This window comes from Aspergillus candidus, assembly GCF_002847045.1.
Source record: "Aspergillus candidus strain CBS 102.13 unplaced genomic scaffold BDW47scaffold_3, whole genome shotgun sequence".
NCBI lineage: Eukaryota > Fungi > Ascomycota > Eurotiomycetes > Eurotiales > Aspergillaceae > Aspergillus > Aspergillus candidus.
In genome coordinates, this window is record NW_020194008.1 from 407,319 (window position 1) to 423,837 (window position 16,519).

General features: G+C 54.3%; 5 protein-coding genes across 5 annotated transcripts; 3 read left to right on the forward strand and 2 right to left on the reverse strand.

Annotated features, from left to right (window-relative positions):
- Positions 1 to 212: 212 nt before the first annotated feature.
- Positions 213 to 1,867, forward strand: BDW47DRAFT_98698 (HMG-box). The gene is made up of 3 exons (XM_024820701.1): positions 213 to 403; positions 858 to 1,235; positions 1,296 to 1,867. The coding sequence occupies exons 1-3, from the start codon at positions 323 to 325 to the stop codon at positions 1,722 to 1,724; spliced, it is 888 nt and encodes a 295-aa protein (XP_024675874.1). The 5' UTR covers positions 213 to 322; the 3' UTR covers positions 1,725 to 1,867.
- Positions 1,862 to 5,556, forward strand: BDW47DRAFT_98700 (urease Ure). The gene is made up of 8 exons (XM_024820702.1): positions 1,862 to 2,095; positions 2,168 to 2,411; positions 2,464 to 2,550; positions 2,609 to 2,635; positions 2,727 to 3,104; positions 3,183 to 4,859; positions 4,925 to 4,984; positions 5,069 to 5,556. Exons 2-8 carry the CDS (start codon positions 2,391 to 2,393, stop codon positions 5,327 to 5,329), a joined length of 2,511 nt encoding a protein of 836 aa, XP_024675875.1. The 5' UTR covers positions 1,862 to 2,095; positions 2,168 to 2,390; the 3' UTR covers positions 5,330 to 5,556.
- A 35-nt stretch (positions 5,557 to 5,591) lies between these two features.
- Positions 5,592 to 8,410, reverse strand: BDW47DRAFT_98702 (putative DNA repair protein). Its single transcript, XM_024820703.1, has 9 exons — positions 8,303 to 8,410; positions 8,224 to 8,241; positions 8,044 to 8,174; positions 7,898 to 7,996; positions 7,688 to 7,841; positions 7,372 to 7,640; positions 6,751 to 7,320; positions 6,454 to 6,699; positions 5,592 to 6,288 (listed from the first exon to the last, which is right to left on the reverse strand). Exons 1-9 carry the CDS (start codon positions 8,328 to 8,330, stop codon positions 5,611 to 5,613), a joined length of 2,193 nt encoding a protein of 730 aa, XP_024675876.1. The 5' UTR covers positions 8,331 to 8,410; the 3' UTR covers positions 5,592 to 5,610.
- A 1,689-nt stretch (positions 8,411 to 10,099) lies between these two features.
- Positions 10,100 to 13,731, forward strand: BDW47DRAFT_132302 (nitrogen permease regulating protein NPR2; the record flags this gene model as incomplete). Its single annotated transcript, XM_024817523.1, has 5 exons — positions 10,100 to 10,883; positions 11,793 to 11,915; positions 11,985 to 12,413; positions 12,464 to 12,600; positions 12,669 to 13,731. 5 exons carry the CDS (start codon positions 10,100 to 10,102, stop codon positions 13,629 to 13,631), a joined length of 2,436 nt encoding a protein of 811 aa, XP_024675877.1. The 3' UTR covers positions 13,632 to 13,731.
- Positions 13,732 to 14,042: 311 nt separating this feature from the next.
- Positions 14,043 to 16,206, reverse strand: BDW47DRAFT_122311 (histone acetyltransferase NGG1; the record flags this gene model as incomplete). Its single annotated transcript, XM_024815818.1, has 3 exons — positions 14,043 to 15,062; positions 15,121 to 15,590; positions 15,666 to 16,206. 3 exons carry the CDS (start codon positions 16,204 to 16,206, stop codon positions 14,043 to 14,045), a joined length of 2,031 nt encoding a protein of 676 aa, XP_024675878.1.
- Between the last annotated feature and the right edge of the window lie 313 nt (positions 16,207 to 16,519).

A 16,519-nucleotide genomic window follows, 5' to 3' on the forward strand; every position in this document is an offset into this window, starting at 1 on the left:
GCTGCAGTGCCAGTTTAGCGCCGGGGGGACCAACCTTGTAGGGGTTTGATTAGGGGAGAACCTAAGGAAACGTTAAGGACGCATCCCCCCCTAGCCCAAAACAGTACCCGCAGCGGTTGACGCACCCCGACACCGCCGCTATTTAGTAGGGGCCACCGCCCTAACACCCGCGACTCCCCCCTCCCCGCCGGACGAAAATTCTTTTCCTCTTTCCCTCTCTCTCCCTCTTCCCCCCTCCCCACAACCCGCTGTATTTTACTACCTTTCTCCCATCAATATTACCATTCGATCGATCAACTCACACTTCATACATCCTCGCGTCATGTCGCATCAAGAGGATAGCAAGGCGAACGATGCCGTCATCTCGGTCAATGTCAACGACTTTACCAAAACTCGCGACAATGTAAGTACGGTTCATTTCGTTTGTGTTTTTGGGGAGGGGAGTTCTTGTTTACCTTCCGTTTGCCGCCCGCGCCCGAGGGTGCTGGTCGCGCCACCGCGACACCACCTCCCCCAAACCTTCCCTCCGAATTCCTGTACGGGGGCATAAACAATAGAATCCTTAGTCCTTGTCAATGCATGACCGCGTCTCTGCATTCCCAAGGATACTGCCTGGATTATGACCTTCCTTAAATTCGCGTGACGGATTGATTTCCCTGGTGTCTGTCGTTCCGTCGCATACCCGCGCCCTCGCGCCCTCGCGCCCTCTACCATGACTGGGTCGCCATCGGCGCAATAACCCGCAGCATGGTGGGGGGTGAGTCGCGTGTGCCGCCGATATCACCACCTCCCTCCATGCTACCATGTCTCTACCCGCCCTTGCGCAACCGTGCCAGCATTTAACTGACCCTCCTTAGGTGATCACCAGCCTCGTGAACCTGTCGCGGGCCGTCACAGAGCTCCAGGCGGCATACATCAACCACACCAATTCCGTCCTGAACCGGGACGCGCCCCAGTTCGATCTGGGCACCTTCAACCTCAGTCTCCACGACTCCGGTCTGCTGGGCGCCCTGGGTCTTCCGCGTGCCTCGTCCGAGGGTCCCGGTGACAAGAAGAAGCGCAAGCGCGCGCCCCCCGACCCGAACGCCCCCAAGCGCACTCTGACCCCGTTCTTCCTGTACATGCACAACAACCGCGCCAAGATCGCCCAGGAGCTGGGCCCGTCTGCCAGACCCAAGGAGGTGTCGGATGAGGGAGCTCGCCGCTGGGCGACCATGCCCGCGTCGGAGAAAGTGGTACGTCCTCTTTTTCTCGATCGGTTCCACGTGTGATCGAACCACTAACATTCAATGCAGGTGTACAAGAACATCTACGCCGACAATCTGGCGGCCTACAAGGAGAAGGTCAAGGCCTACAAGGCCGGAAAGTCGTTTGCCGACGAGAATACGCAGGCCGCCAACCAGCTGCAGCAGGATGTCGAGGGTGCCACGCCCTCCGACGACTCCTCGTCGTCCGAGGAGGAGGAGGAGGAGTCTCCCGAACCGGTCAAGGAGCCCACTCCCCCGCGCAGCGGCAAGCGTCGCCGCAGCGAGGCCGCCAAGCCCGCTGCCGCCACCCCCAAGGAGGCCTCCACCCCGGCCAACAAGAGGGCCTCTCCCGAGAAGAAGAGACGGGGTCCCGCCGCCAAGAAGGATGAGGAACCGGCTTCGACGCGGAAGACTCCGGCCACCGAGAACAAGCGGGCTACTAAGAAGAAGCGCAAGAGCGAGGCGGGTGAGAATTAAGAATGTTCCTTTTTTTTTTTTCTTTCTTTATTTCTTGTCGGATAGTCTGGGGATTCCGAGGGTTGTGAATTTATTTTCATTCTTTTTCCATTTTCATTTTTCTCTCTTCGTGTTTTGTCTGTTATCTTTTGGGCAACCGTGGCCACTGAATTTGTTTTTTCGTTGGACGGCTTAGGATGTGTCTTCTTCTATACTTTTCCTGTCCATTCCTGATCCTAAAAACACAATATCGAGTAAATCGTAGTATGGAAGGATGCGTCCGGAAGAACGGGTCGCTTGGCACACGCAGCGACCAAATCGGATCCTTGGGGAGAACTGGACCCAACGATGAATGATCTCACCATTTGGTTGGATCAGTGAACTACTCCTTGGTTGGTCCAAACCAGGCAATCTAAACTAAACTACCACTGAGGTAACCGATCTACTACTGACCATTGAACTAGTCGCGTTGATTCATTCCGTTAGTCAATCATCTTATCAGCCTTATCTCTCTCGGCAATTGGAAACTCATGATACATCGTCCATCCGCTGCCTTTTTCCTCTTCTCTTTTTCTGTCTCTCTCCCCGCAATTTACCCCCATTCAATGCATCTTGCGTCCCTTTGTTGGATTCTTTAATTTCTGAATATAGAGATTATATCCCTGTATAGCGGGGTGTTGTTGGAGGATGCATCTAATCCCTAAAGAGGTACGGTCGTTCCCACTCCGGTGTCGTAATCGCAAACTGACGTGCTCTCCAGCTGGACAAGCTCACCATTTCCCACCTGGGATTTCTGGCGCAACGTCGTCTCGCTCGTGGTGTGCGACTCAATCACGCAGAGACTGTGGTATGTATTGTCCATACTGCCACCAGAGATCAAATCAATTGCTGACGACGTGTCTTAGGCTTTGATCGCCTCCAACTTGCAAGAGGTAATTAGATCCTGTCCCCCAAGATCAGATAAAATAGGATACAACAAAAATAAAAATAAAAAAATTGGAAAGAATCAATCTGATCATCTAGCTTATCCGCGATGGTAACCATTCCGTGGCCGACCTCATGTCCATCGGCAAAACCATGCTCGGCCGTCGCCATGTCTTGCCCTCCGTCACGGCCACCCTCTCCGAAATACAGGTCGAAGGAACCTTTCCCACCGGAACCTACCTCGTCACCGTCCAGCACCCGGTCAGTAGCAATGAAGGCGATCTTGAAAAGGCCCTGTACGGGAGCTTCCTCCCCATCCCCCCGGCAGATGCCTTCCCCGACCCGGATCCCGACGACTACCACCCCGAGAATATACCCGGGGTCATTCTCCCCGGCAAACACGATCGCATCACGCTGAACGAGGGCCGTCGGCGGATCAAGCTCAAGGTCATGAGCAAGGGCGATCGGCCAATCCAGGTGGGTCATCGCGGGTTTCCCTCCCCCCACTCGGCGAACGGACGGAACCAGAGAAACTAACCGGCCAACGCTGGCAAGGTCGGATCGCACTACCACTTCATCGAGGTGAACCCCCAGCTGCACTTCGATCGTCTGCGCGCATATGGCTTCCGCTTGGATATTCCGGCGGGCACCTCCGTGCGGTTCGAGCCGGGTGACACCAAGACCGTCACCCTCGTCGAGATCGGCGGCCACCAGATCATCCGCGGTGGCAATCTCATCGCCTCCGGCAAGGTCGACATCAGTCGCGCCGAAGAGATCATGTCCCGCCTGCAGGTCCAAGGATTCGCCCATGTCCCCGAGCCGACGGCGGATGCGGCCCTGGTGTCCGCGTACAGCATGGAGCGCGAAGCCTACGCGCGCATGTTCGGCCCCACGACCGGTGACCTGGTGCGATTGGGCATGACCAACCTCTGGGTCCGGGTCGAGAAAGACCATACGAATTACGGCGACGAATGTAGCTTTGGCGGCGGTAAGAGCCTTCGCGAAGGGATGGGCCAGGCGTCCGGTCGGTCCTACGCGGAGTGTCTGGACACGGTCATCACGAACGCGCTCATCATTGATTGGTCCGGCATCTACAAGGCGGACATCGGCATTCGCGACGGTATCATCGTCGGCATCGGCAAGGCGGGCAACCCCGACATGATGTCCGGCGTCGACCCCGGCATGGTGGTTGGCTCCTCGACGGACGTGCTCGCGGGCGAGAACAAGATCGTGACCTACGGCGGCTTCGACACCCACATCCACTTCATCTGCCCGCAGCAGGCCGAAGAGGCGCTCGCCTCGGGGGTCACCTCATTCCTCGGCGGCGGCACAGGGCCGTCGACCGGCTCCAACGCGACCACCTGCACCCCGGGGCCCATCCACATGCGCCAGATGATCCAGGCCTGCGACAGCCTGCCGCTCAACATCGGCATCACCGGCAAAGGAAACGACTGCGGTGGCCAGAGCATCGAGGAGCAGATCGTCGCCGGCGCTGCGGGGCTGAAGCTGCACGAGGATTGGGGCTCGACGCCAGCCGCGATCGACACCTGCCTAGAAGTCTGCGACAGGTTCGACGTGCAATGCATGATCCACACGGACACGCTCAACGAGTCCGGTTTCGTAGAGCAGACCATCGAGTCCTTCAAGAACCGCACCATCCACACCTACCACACAGAGGGCGCCGGCGGCGGCCACGCCCCAGACATCATCTCCGTCGTGGAGCACCCGAACGTACTCCCCAGCAGCACGAACCCCACCCGGCCCTTCACGATGAACACCCTCGACGAGCACCTAGACATGCTCATGGTCTGCCACCACCTGTCGAAAAACATCGCCGAGGACGTCGCCTTCGCCGAGAGCCGCATCCGCGCGGAGACCATCGCCGCCGAAGACGTGCTGCACGACCTAGGCGCAATCAGCATGATGTCGTCCGACTCGCAGGCCATGGGCCGCTGCGGCGAGGTCATCCTGCGCACGTGGAACACGGCACACAAGAACAAGGATCAGCGCGGCCCGCTCAAGGAAGACGAGGGCACGGGCGCGGACAACTTCCGCGTGAAGCGGTATATCAGCAAGTATACGATCAACCCGGCCATCGCGCAGGGCATGTCCCATTTGATTGGGAGTGTTGAGGTCGGCAAGCTGGCGGATTTGGTGCTTTGGTATCCTAGTTCTTTTGGAACCAAGCCGTTCCAAGTGTTGAAGAGCGGGATGGTCGCTGCTTCTCATATGGTATTTTCTTTTCTTTCCTTTCCTCTCCTCCACCCTAGGACTACCTTCGCTAACAAGAACCAAAGGGCGACCCCAACGGCTCCATCCCCACCGTTCAGCCAATAATCATGCGTCCCCAATTCGCCGTAAGTCTCATACACCTACCTAACCAACAAACAAACCCTCCACCCCCAAAAAAGACACACCCAAACTAATCAAAACAAAACCAGACCCTCCTCCCCTCAACCTCAGTAATGTGGGTCTCGCAAGCCTCCATCGACAGCGGCACGGTGCAAAAATACAACATCAAGAAGCGCATCGAAGCAGTCAAGAATTGCCGCTCGGTCGGCAAAGCAGACATGAAGCATAACGACGCGATGCCCAAGATGAAGGTCGATCCGGAGAGTTATACCGTGGAGGCGGATGGGATGTTGTGCGATGCGCAGCCGGCGACGGTGTTGCCGTTAACGCAGGATTATTTTGTCTATTAATTTCTCTTTCTCTTTCTTTTGATTACGTTTTTGTGTTGCCTTGGGGGTAGAGATGGATACTTGTACATGTTGTATAGGGTGTTGGGTTGTTGTTTGAGTGGATGAAGGGGAGGAGAAGGGGTATGTGTGTGTGGATTAGTCGGTTAGTTACGCTTTTGATACCCTTCTCTCGGTATTCATTGCTGGGTTTATATATTTCGTCTATTCAATTGTTTCTTCAACATTCTATATCATGTTTTACATACAGGTTATCGTTCGGGTTAGGACCTCCTAGCTATAATTTACAACTCAACCTCCTCCACACAGTGATTGTCGCCCGCGGAAACGAGTCCCACGTCTGCCCACGCATCGTAACTATCTGCTTGTGCGGCGAGGTAGGCTGCGTGGCGGTGGGGGTTTGTTTCCGTTTCGTGGTGATTATTATGGTTGGGTTCGAGGTCGTCGATGGGCCATTCGGTGTTGGTTTCGGTGAGGGGATGCTGCTGCTGCTGCTGCTGTTGGTCTTGGGAAGGTAAAGAGGAGGAGGTGATGGACGGGGTTTGCGAGTGAGGATTTGGGGCGTCGATGCTAGGGATAGGGTTGAGGTTGAGATCGGTGGTGTCGTCGCGTGCTGGTGAGGGACTTTTTGCTGGGGCGGTTATATTTTGGGATTGGTTCTGACCCTGAGACGTTGTGGTGTCGTTGCTGGTCCAAGAGGATGGGAGGGATTCGAGTTCAATGTGAGTCTTTTGTGCTTCGGGTGAGTTGTTGTCGTTATTGTTGTTATTGTTTTGGAGGAAACGCCGTGCGAGACGGATTTCGTCGTGTTTTGCGCGTCTTGTTTCCTTGTTGGAGGTGGGGAATGCGAGGGTGTTGGGCACGGCTGGTGGGGGGCTTGGGTGCGCTGGTGATGGTGGTGTTGGGGTTGGAGGGGTTGGAGGGGTGTTATACTGCTGGAAGGTGGGGTTTTGTTCTTGGTGCTGGATAGAGCATATCAGCTAAAATCCCACATGGAGATAAAGTGTGAAGTGTGAAGATTCGAGGGGAATGTAAGATTTAAATTAAGCATTAGGGTTCAAGTCCAGGGCATGATTTGGAACCTGGCATAGTTATTGAACTCGATAGAGGAATTCTGTCGAACTCACAAACGTTGTCATCCCATTGCTCGATAATCGACGCCGCTTCCGTTGGCCACTGTTGGCTATGTCTCGCATGTAGTTGTCGTGGGAAAAGCTTGTCCCCGTGCACAAATGTCCAAACAGTCTCTCCATTGAGATATCTTCATTCCAAGTTCCCGCGTCGACTGTGCATGGAAACACCTCCTTTGGATGGAATGCAGCGACCAGTCCGCAGAGTTCGGCGTAGGAGGAGTGACGGGAGTAGGGAAAGTGCTGGATTGCCTGGATTAGATCACGATCCAAATGCTGGCTGGTAATACGTACAATAACCTTGGGCAGCGGGTCCGATGGCCTGGTATCCCTGAAATCCCACCGACTCCCGCCCGTAGAACCCCGACTGAGGACGTTGATGAGGTTCTCAAGAGGTATGTCGTGTTCGTCTTTGATTCCATACCGGTCGAGCGAGAGCGTTCGGCTCTTTGACCAAAATGCCTGCGCGAGTGTCTTCCTTACTTGCTCCAACGCACGGGGGTCGTGGGTGCGCTCAAGACACAGCTTGTCCAGCTGGTCTAGGGCTGACTGGTCTGGGAGCTCAAGGTCGTGGGTCTGGTACAAGTCTCCACCTCCACCGCCAGCGCCGACCTCGGGGAGTTGGGACCCGTCTCTGGTTCGGTTGACAATTGGGGTTATGAAGACCGTGTTTTCGGAAGATAGCACCGGACAATTCAGGCCTGGTTCACAGCTATGGACGTGAGCGTTTTCGTCGTCGCTAAGGCAGCCTGTAACTACTCTATTCCCGAGTGCAAACCCGCAGAGCGAGGCTGCTATACCATCGCCCTTCCCCGGGGATGTTAGAGCCTTGTATATGCCCATTTGGTACCGATCCACGTGTATCTGAACACATTAGAATGTATCCATTTATACACTTGCAGTGCAACTCCCTACCTTAGAATTTAGAGCCGCTGACAGCGCAGTCCACACCTCTTCGTAGCCGAAGGTCCACGCTCGAAAGTAGAAGACCGTGTTTGATGGGTAAGACGTGACCTTTTGCAAAAGTTCCGCTAGCCCCTCCGCTTTAGACGGAAAGGACCGGTAGATGTGCGACTGGCGTGCAAAAGTATTATCGATGTATATGTTGTCGAGGCTCTTTCTCCCCAGCGTGTACGGGATAAGAACCGGGTGTCGGACGAGGCTGTTGACCCACCAGGTTTCAGCTGTCTGTTGTTAGTGCAAGTGACAGCATGCGCGACAGAAGAAATACCGCGGATGTCTCCTGTGTATAGGATTGCTTTTCCATCGCCTTCGATCAGAAACATCACTGCCCCGGTACAGTGGTTGGCATCTAGAAGCGTGACCCGGATTGAGACCCGGGGAGTCAGCTCGATTTCCGTTGGAGTGTCCAAAGGGATCGGTCTCTATAGACTATAAGTATAACAAGAACTTAGACGGTTGAAATGGCCAAGCGAAATACCAGAAGTTTGGATAGGTGTTTATAGTGTAGTCGTCGTGCCTCCAGGATTCCTTTGTTGAAATTCATCCGATGGGGATATTTTTCAATGCGTAGAAGCAACTGCATAGTCAGCATGTCGCCCCTGAAAAACATCTCGGAGGGAATACCTCTTTAGTCGCCGCCGAACAGTAGATGAAAGGGGAGCGAAAAGACTCCAGCCCTTGAAGGTGGTCACTGTGGACATGGCTGAGAAAGCATGCCAGAGGCGGCCTATCTTGATTTTTTCGGAAGTAATCGACTGGATGTCTCAGCAACCAATCCGATGATATTAAAGTGATTGGACATACTTTGGATTTCGGGGAATTCTATCAAATATCATTAGCTGTCGTTGGCTAGCTCGTGGATGACAGCCATCAGATGACATACCTTCTACAACCCCATCAAAGGTCGACATCACGTAGTCTGATCTCTCGACACAATGACGGAGGAACGGGCGACGTGGGGGGTCATGGCCAAGTGGTTACTGGATAGATGGAGATTGTATCGCCAGTATGGAAGATTCAAGTCTTCTTCTCGTTCTGGTTCCTGAGGTGTCCAGGCTGCGATGCTCATGACTACGGATGCCACACGTGACCGTCCCGATATCGAGAGTTGGACGACTTCAAGGTTGATTCCACCTCACTTCACCAACTCATCACAGCTGAATCGGCCATGCCACTACTAGGTAATGTAGTTCCTCATTTTACTGGTCAATCGTCTATCGGTTCATAGAGAAATGATAGCCCACACATAATCCCTACCATCACTATACAAGAAGGAGACCCCACCATCCCCTGTACTGCAGAGCAAACTCCCCAAGAACATCTGTGTTCTCGCTAGTCGGATGTTTCCCATTTTCAAGTACCTTACAATTTGGCTACCGCCTACATAGGATCCGGCATGAAACCACGACAGAGACGGCGACCAAGTGGCCTTGCAGATGGGTCTAGCCAGGGTGAGGCGGAGAGTGGATAGGAAGCAGACCCGCCCGCCAACGCAGTGCTGTCGATTTGGAACAAGAATTGAAAAGGAAAAGAAAAAAGACCGATTAGTTTACTGGACCTTTTTGGGATGATTTGGGTTGACTAACTCCGAACCCAGCCCACCTACATACGTATCAGTTCATTTTTCCCGTGGATTTAGGTAACTAAATACCGGTGAAAACGGGCCCATGGGCTGGAAAGCGTGCTCTTTCCGATGCGCTGGTCATTTGCATGCGTTGGCCGTGTCAGCCGATGGTTTCTACTCTTTTCGACTTGTCGACAATACAGAGAGAGATATATATATAAGATCCACCAGACGAGAGTACGGAATCCTTTTGGTGTCGTCTGTTTCTCCTCTTCACGTTTTATCTATCCATCCCTCCTTCATACCTAGGGCCGTTCCCTTTTTTCCTGTTTTTTTACCGACCAGAATGGACAGGATCTTCTCTTGTTCGATCTAGTTGGCCAAGGCTTTCTGGTGGTGTGTCACATCATCAACCCTCCAGGGGTTAAAAGATCCTTTCATTTGAAATCCACCCCCCTCCTCTCCGAGGAAAGAAAGGATCGTGGGGTTGTTTGTTATCGACCGTCGACCATCATAAGCATTATCATAAGCATCGTCACCGCCACACTCATCATCTAACTACTGCATCTTCTGCGGTTCCTCGTACACCTCAACTCCGTGGGGTCATTCTTACGCCCACGCCGACACCAACAACACAACACCTATACAACAGCCACATACTGCGTGATTCCCCTTTGAGCTGAAACTTTGGTGAGATCGGGCATTCCAGATCCATCATCGTTACCATCTAGCCCGCCCCAACTCTGGCTTGTCTTTCATTTTTCTTCCCTATCAATACTGACGGACGATCCTTGACCTTTCCCGCCCTTCCGCAAACAGTTAATTGGATTCCTTCCCCTTCCAATTCGTTTCTGGCGCATCTCCCCTGATATTAGAATTCCTGCCAGGAATAAAAAAAGGTTATATAATCTCTGCGCGCTTTTGGTCTACTTTTGTTGTTTCATTTTCCTCTCTTTTATTTGTATTTTCCCCCAAAACATTTCTGTCCCTTTGGGGTTTCCCTTTTGTTCCCCTTCACCCTCATATCTTGCTCACTTGTTTTGATTGTTATTTGTCTTCCGGGTATACTTCTACCTCCCACCCACCCCACAAGCTAGTCCTCGATCTGCCATCGCCATGCACAAACCCTCGCTGGCTCAAATTGTGCACAGCGCAACGTTCCCTCGCCCACGCACGGGAGACCCGGCGACTTTCTCCGCGCATATCACACGTAATCTCGTCCCCGAAGTTCGTATCGAGACCTCAACCTTCTATGGATCGCTAGACTCCGTCGAAGCCCAGTACCCCGGTCTGGACTACTCTTACCGGCCCCACCGTATGCGACTCAGTCGGTTTCCATGGCACCGACGGCTCTTCCGCGTTTTCGACGATCTCGGGCTCACCGAGGCTGAGATCTCGTCGCTATGTCGCTGGGAAGGGACCAAGTCGGCGCGCCAGCGATACGAGAAGGAAGAGGGAGTAAAAGTACGAGATACTACAGCGGATGGTGTCCGACCGGCCTCGCCCTCGCCCCTTCCATCCATCCATGTCCACCTCGATGGGGGTGTGGAACACAACCAAGAATCAACCCCCGTCCTTGAAGAGCAAGGAGACGCCCTCGCCACGTCCTCGAGCGCACCCGTTGATGACCGGGGGGTCGAGTGCGAAACACAAGAGAAGTCGGAGGAAGACTCCAGCGACGAGGAAATGGAGAGCTGTGGGGTCGAACTCAACCACCGGCTCCTTGCAGCAAGCGCCGCACGGGAACGCGGCGTCCATGTCCCGCTGGACGAGGACTGGGAACAGTGGTTGAAGGAAGCCCGGGAACGCGGAAGCTATCCAGACGTACTCAATGCGATTCGGATGGGCCAGCCGCTGAATTTCCTGTGGGACTTGTCCACCACCCCCATGCCCCATCTGGGTAGGACAAGCATTCGGCCATCTGCTTCTCTCTCATCCCTGTCTCGACCGTTCCTACCGTCGGGGATCCTTTCCGCACGCAGTGCGATTCGTCGTCCTCCACATTCGTCGGGGGCAGCCCGGTAACTTGTCACATGGATTGGACCTGTGGTCTATGGTTGTCGACAATTATTCAGATTGAGCGAACCGTTCTGTGCCTCTCTCTTTTTCTTCCTCCGATCTTTCCTTTATTTTTGATCCTCTGGTTTCTCCGCTTGGTTTTTTTCTGCATTGGTGGCGCTTTCGACGGTGGTCTTTCTTGCTACTCTATCTCAAGCGTAATGATCTTTCTACGTGGTCTGAGGTGGCAGATTGAAGCTGGCAGTCCTTGACTTTCCAGTGCAAATCTGCTCAGACCAGTCCGTCTAATACCCCGTGGTCGACTGCATTTTATCTCAGCGCTGTCTAAAATTGCTTGATAACATGTGGTGTTTTTATTTTTTATTTTTTTTTGCTTTTAGATTTGACTCGGTGTTGGGGAAACTTTGGTTGGCTCAACCCGGTAGATACTATTTTAGGATTCAACATGACTTTATTCCGGATTCGGTTCGTTTGGCAGAGTCCCTCATGATATGAATGATAGAGATAGACACGGCGGGAATCTTCACTGATAAACTCGCGTGGAAACTTGAAACCACCGACGGGGATCGACGACAAGCAAGAAACTAGAAAATACTAGTCTGGTTTAGCCCGAAGTCAAGGTTTGGTCACCGCCGGGTTCTCCACGTTCATCTTTTGCTTTCCCCGCGACTTCTCCGATTTTTGGAACTCTCCTCCACCTTAACCTCATTTCATCCATCCCATGTACGGGAGAGTCCGGCATACACGGCATACAATGGACGCATCTACTCCATAACGCGTTTTTGAAAAGATGACTCTCTCGCTTCTTCCCGGGCTTTCTCTCTTGATCACCATCGGTCACGCATTCAAATAGCGCGCCCCTCGTTCACCATGATCAAAGCTATCTTCTATAGCAAATTCGATACCCAGGAAGGTAAGCTGACCATGGATCCTCTCCCGACCATTGACCTAGGAAGACTCTAATCTTGTGATAATGGAACAGGCCCCAAGGTGGTGCACCAAGTCCCAAATGGCGCCATTGTTCCTTCGCCCACGGCCCCCGCGCAACCTCTTTTCCTCCCTTTCCCCGACATTTCTTTTTTCGTGATTCCGCGCCAGGAGCTCTGTGGGAACCTGATTCAGGTCTGTATCAATGGATATCGGATCCTAGGATACCCGATCTGTATGAAGTCCACTCGCTACGACCGCAATGAGTTCATCTTCAACTTTTGTGTGGTGCTGCCGGAGGAGGAGGATTTCAATATATACAAAAGTGTGGTCCAGAAGCTGGCGGATATAATGCACGGGCTCGAGGAACAGAATCAGTTTCTGTCCAGGGACTATTCCAAGTCTGGGGAGGGCAAAGTGTACAGCTTGTGCGAGACCTTGATGGAGGACCTCAATAATTACTGCGAGTGCATGATCCCTATCGGTATGGGCGTTTCTCCAGGGAGGCCAACCGGCGACTGACACATGGGACAGATGATTTGAACACGCTGAATATAAAACTTTTCCCCGTGTATCCGGCCCCTCCACCGGTCAAGGCCTGGCAAGTTCCGCTGTTTACGGTGCGATATCAAGCCTTCATGGACGAGAATTGGGACTTGACCATGCAACGCGTATGCGGCCCTTGCGATCAACTATTACACACTCGATGCTGTAAGATATGAGCTAATTGAACGAAAAGGTCGTGCCTCACATCAACGGTGTCAACAGCATTCGCATCATCTCCATCCTTTCGGACACGGATTTCTCCCTCACCTGTCGCGCAATCCGCCACCTTCTCTATTACGGCTGCCTCGTCCTCCTTGATATCTTCTCCTTCTCGGCCATCTACGCCCTCACGGCGCAGTTCAGCTCCACCTTCGCGTCCGACCAAGACATGCAAGAGGAATGCGCCCGTTACGTCACCACCGTCTTTGACTCCACGGGCGGAAACGCGTCCACCGCCGGTGGTGCCAGCGAGATAGCAAGCACCGCGAGCGGCAGTCACAGCCCAAGAAGTCCCAGTCTCACAAACGCGGTAGCCTCGGTTCATTCTGCCTCCGCCAATGCCACACTACCAAGCACCATAGCAACCGGTACCGAAGACAATCAAGCCGCAGAAAGAGACACGGTCGACGGCGTCGGGTTGATCGAGCTCTACGCGAGTCTCAAGCAAGGCCAGAGCGTCAAGCAATGGTACATCCTGCACAGCCGCCAACTCGCCCACATTGACATCAGACGGTTCATCACCTTCGGCATCATCAAGGGATTCCTGTATCGCGTTCACAAGTACGCCGTAGCGACGGGATTCCCCGCCCCGCCGATGAAATCCTTCGCCCCCCACAACCACCATCACCCCCATTCTTCCCAGCCTCCCAGCGGTGCCTCCTCGCGCGGACCTGGAACAGGCACGAATACCCCATATGCCTCGAGCGTGGGTGAAGAGTCCGCCCCCATAGCGTCTCTGGGGCCCACGCCGAACGGCAGCCGACCAGGAACAGTCGTCATCGATGACGACGACTTCATAGACGACAAGAGCCTGTCGAAATACCTCGACGGAATGCACTGCTTCGACCAGATCTGCACGGAGCTCGAAATCAGCGAACGAGAGCTGACAACCAGGTTGAAGAGATATGCGGGCGAAGTCCTGATCATCCACCGGTGACAGCAATCTAACCCCAGCATCTTTCTTGATCTATATACCTCACACATTACAATTTTGATACCCCAAAATGGACGAAACCTACAATCTGCCATGTTCGATAGGCATAATTGTTGTATCTAGATTTTCCAATTCTCATCGCTGTATCCGCTGTTAAAGAAAAACCGAGAGCAAGCGAGCATCACCAACGCCTCCGTGTAATATCAAAAAGACCTCATACCCCAATTCCATACGACGCCGGACCTCTTCCACTCTTTAAAGAAATCGTACTCGACGAGGCGCCAAGCTAAAATAAACAAAGGCTGGAAAGATGTACACCTGAAAGGGAAAACAATAAAAAGAAAATGAAAAAGAAAAGAAACCAAGAAAGAAAAGAAGGAAAGAAAAGATGAGACAAGAAAGAAAAAAAAATTATCACTCCTGCTCCTCATCCCACCCCTCCACCTCCGCCTTCTCATAGTCCGCCATAATCGCCGGGTCAAAGATCGTCTCATCCTGACGAGGAACAGACGTCTTACAATCCTTGAACACCGGACCGATACACTCTTGCCAGCGCTTGCGGCGATCGAGAAGAGTACGCGCCACGTCGCCGATAGCGGGGCGGCCGACGCCCGCAGCGCTGACGACGTGGCTGCCGCCACCGGCGCCTCCGGGGCGATGCTTCGCCTGGGCGCCCTTCTTGCTCTTGCCCAGCGTGCGGGTGCGCTTCAGGTAGGCCTGCTGGACCTGCGAGTCCAGGTCGTCGTGGATGGTCATGTACTCCTGGAAGGCCATGCGCTCGCGGGCGATTTCGAGGAGGCGGGCCTTGCGGGCGCTGTTGGCGATCATCTGCTTTTTGAGCTCGCTTTGGAGGAGGCGGAGTCGCTGCGCGATGTCGTCGTCGTAGTGGGCGTCGTAGTCCGGGTTGTCGTCTTGGCTGAGAAAGCCCACGTGGCGGAGTTCGGCCTTCAGGCGCTCGTCGAGCTGCGAGTGGTCGAGTTTGGCGGCGGGCACTTTGAATCCGCTGGGGGAGGCGTCGGGAAAGGAGGTCGCTGATGGTTGGGGTTTGGTCTCGGAGGAGGGCTCACCGCCGCCGCCGCCGCTGCCTCCACCGATTTGGGCGTCGAGGTCCATGGAGTCGCCGCCGTTGAGGGCTCCGTTGGGGAGGTCCCCGTTGACGGTGCCGTTGGTGTTGGTGCTCTCGTCCGACGCCGGGCGGTGCTCGTACCGGAGGAGCGAGTAGAGCCGGCTGACCAGCGGGCCCACGGACACTTTGTCGGTTTCGACGGTGTCGTCGGTCACTTGGTCGATGTTGCCGCGGCCTTGGTTTAGTGGCAGGCGTTCTTTGTCGCCGTTGGTTTGGTCAATGCTCATCATTCCGTCCTCCTCGGCCCAGATCTCGGTGTAGTGCTTTTTGCCGCGTCTGGGCATAATGAACGGGGTTGATCGATCGCCCTACATAGAGTTAGTCTTGCGGAAGCTTAACGCGTAGATTCAGAGCCGGGGGTCGAACCTTCTCTTTCAGAAATGCAATATCCTCCTCCATCAAAGGGCGGACATATGGCTCGATATAGGCTAGAAACGTGTTGGCAGAGACCTGATTCGTAGGTTTGGCATTGCTGAAGTCCCGATCCGGCGGAATCCCAGCCATGAGGTGAACGAGGTCGGTCTTGGGGAAACGATTGACGCAGTAAATCTCCTTCTTCTGATCGTCGGTCATGTCCGGCGTGACATCTCGGATCTCATAAACGGTCGGATCATCGAATTTGAGCGGGTTCGGGCCGAACACCTGGACCTGGGGCACGGCGGGGGCAGGCTCCGGCTGATGCGAGTCTGAGCTATCATCCGACCCTGGCGATTCAGCCGCCGCTGCACCGTCGGCCGCGTCTGCTTCGGGTTTCGGGGATCCTGGCGACGGAGGCGACAAGGAGGAGGTGTCTTCGGAGGCGGCCTTCCTCGACTTTTTGGATGCCGGGGAAGTTACTGGATCCCGTCAAGTTAGCCGTGCAACCCAGTGATACTGATAGAAATCGCAAATCATCATCCGGCCAAACTTACCACCTTCTGGCTTCACCCCCGCGCCGTCTTGTCGCGCAAGCTCGTGCGCCCCATGGTTCAACGGACGGTCCTCCCTCGAACTGCTGCCCCGTTCTTTCCGCTTCTTCAACTTGCCACCTTTGAATGCCTTGGGGCTGTCCTCTTCCTCGTCGGCCTCCCGTTTCATCTTTGGACGGTCGGTTTCGAAAGGTTCCGGGTCTTCCACCACCTCCTTGCGTTTTTGGGATAGCTCCCGAATGCCGGCGTTGCAGGCATCACCGCGGGCCTCTGCCAGATCACCCAGGACCTTTAAATGTTCCACCAGCGATTCGAGGGACTTGGAATCGGGAATGGGCCCGACCCCGCCCATTCGCTCGAGGATCTCTGAATATTGTACGGTCGTGGGGATGATGAACTTCGATGTATCATTATTGATGTAGGTCGAGGGGGGGTGAGGAGTGCTGGTCGGGACGGTATTGAAGCTGGAGCTCGGGGTGGTGTTGCGGCTGCGCGGCGGTCGCACGTCGCGCCCCTTGCCTTTGCCTTTGTGAGCAGAAGGCATGGTCAATATTGTCGGGGTCGCGACCGAATATGGAGGTTGCGATAAAGGTTTGTTTGATATGCGATTATCTGTCTGGGCAGTGACGGGGCTCAACAGCCCATGATGTTGAGGGGTCTGGGACGTTCGGATCTGGACCGGAGGCCAGACGATGGATTGGAGTTCAGATCGTGAAACTGGGCGAGAATTTGTCGCCAGATTGCGTAGGGTACTGGACTGGGCAAGAGAGGTGACGCGGGGAGTTTGTTGACGTCGCGCAACGCATCCCGTTCCAATGATAAAGAACGGCCGACGTCGTTACCCCGGACTATGCACG

What these genes read in the sequence shown, in the direction of transcription:
- BDW47DRAFT_98700 (XM_024820702.1), top strand. Translation starts at nt 2,391, where the DNA reads ATGCATCTAATCCCTAAAGAG. An exon ending in TGCATCTAATCCCTAAAGAG is followed by an intron (nt 2,412 to 2,463) that starts GTACGGTCGTTC and finishes CGTGCTCTCCAG; the next exon opens with CTGGACAAGCTCACCATTTC. An exon ending in TGGTCGCTGCTTCTCATATG is followed by an intron (nt 4,860 to 4,924) that starts GTATTTTCTTTT and finishes CAAGAACCAAAG; the next exon opens with GGCGACCCCAACGGCTCCAT.
- BDW47DRAFT_98702 (XM_024820703.1), bottom strand. Translation starts at nt 8,330, where the DNA reads ATGTCGACCTTTGATGGGGTTGTAGAAG. An exon ending in GTTCGGCGGCGACTAAAGAG is followed by an intron (nt 7,997 to 8,043) that starts GTATTCCCTCCG and finishes CTGACTATGCAG; the next exon opens with TTGCTTCTACGCATTGAAAA. An exon ending in GCAATGGGATGACAACGTTT is followed by an intron (nt 6,289 to 6,453) that starts GTGAGTTCGACA and finishes TGCTCTATCCAG; the next exon opens with CACCAAGAACAAAACCCCAC.
- BDW47DRAFT_98698 (XM_024820701.1), top strand. Translation starts at nt 323, where the DNA reads ATGTCGCATCAAGAGGATAGCAAGGCGAACGATGCCGTCATCTCGGTC. An exon ending in TTACCAAAACTCGCGACAAT is followed by an intron (nt 404 to 857) that starts GTAAGTACGGTT and finishes GACCCTCCTTAG; the next exon opens with GTGATCACCAGCCTCGTGAA. An exon ending in TGCCCGCGTCGGAGAAAGTG is followed by an intron (nt 1,236 to 1,295) that starts GTACGTCCTCTT and finishes CATTCAATGCAG; the next exon opens with GTGTACAAGAACATCTACGC.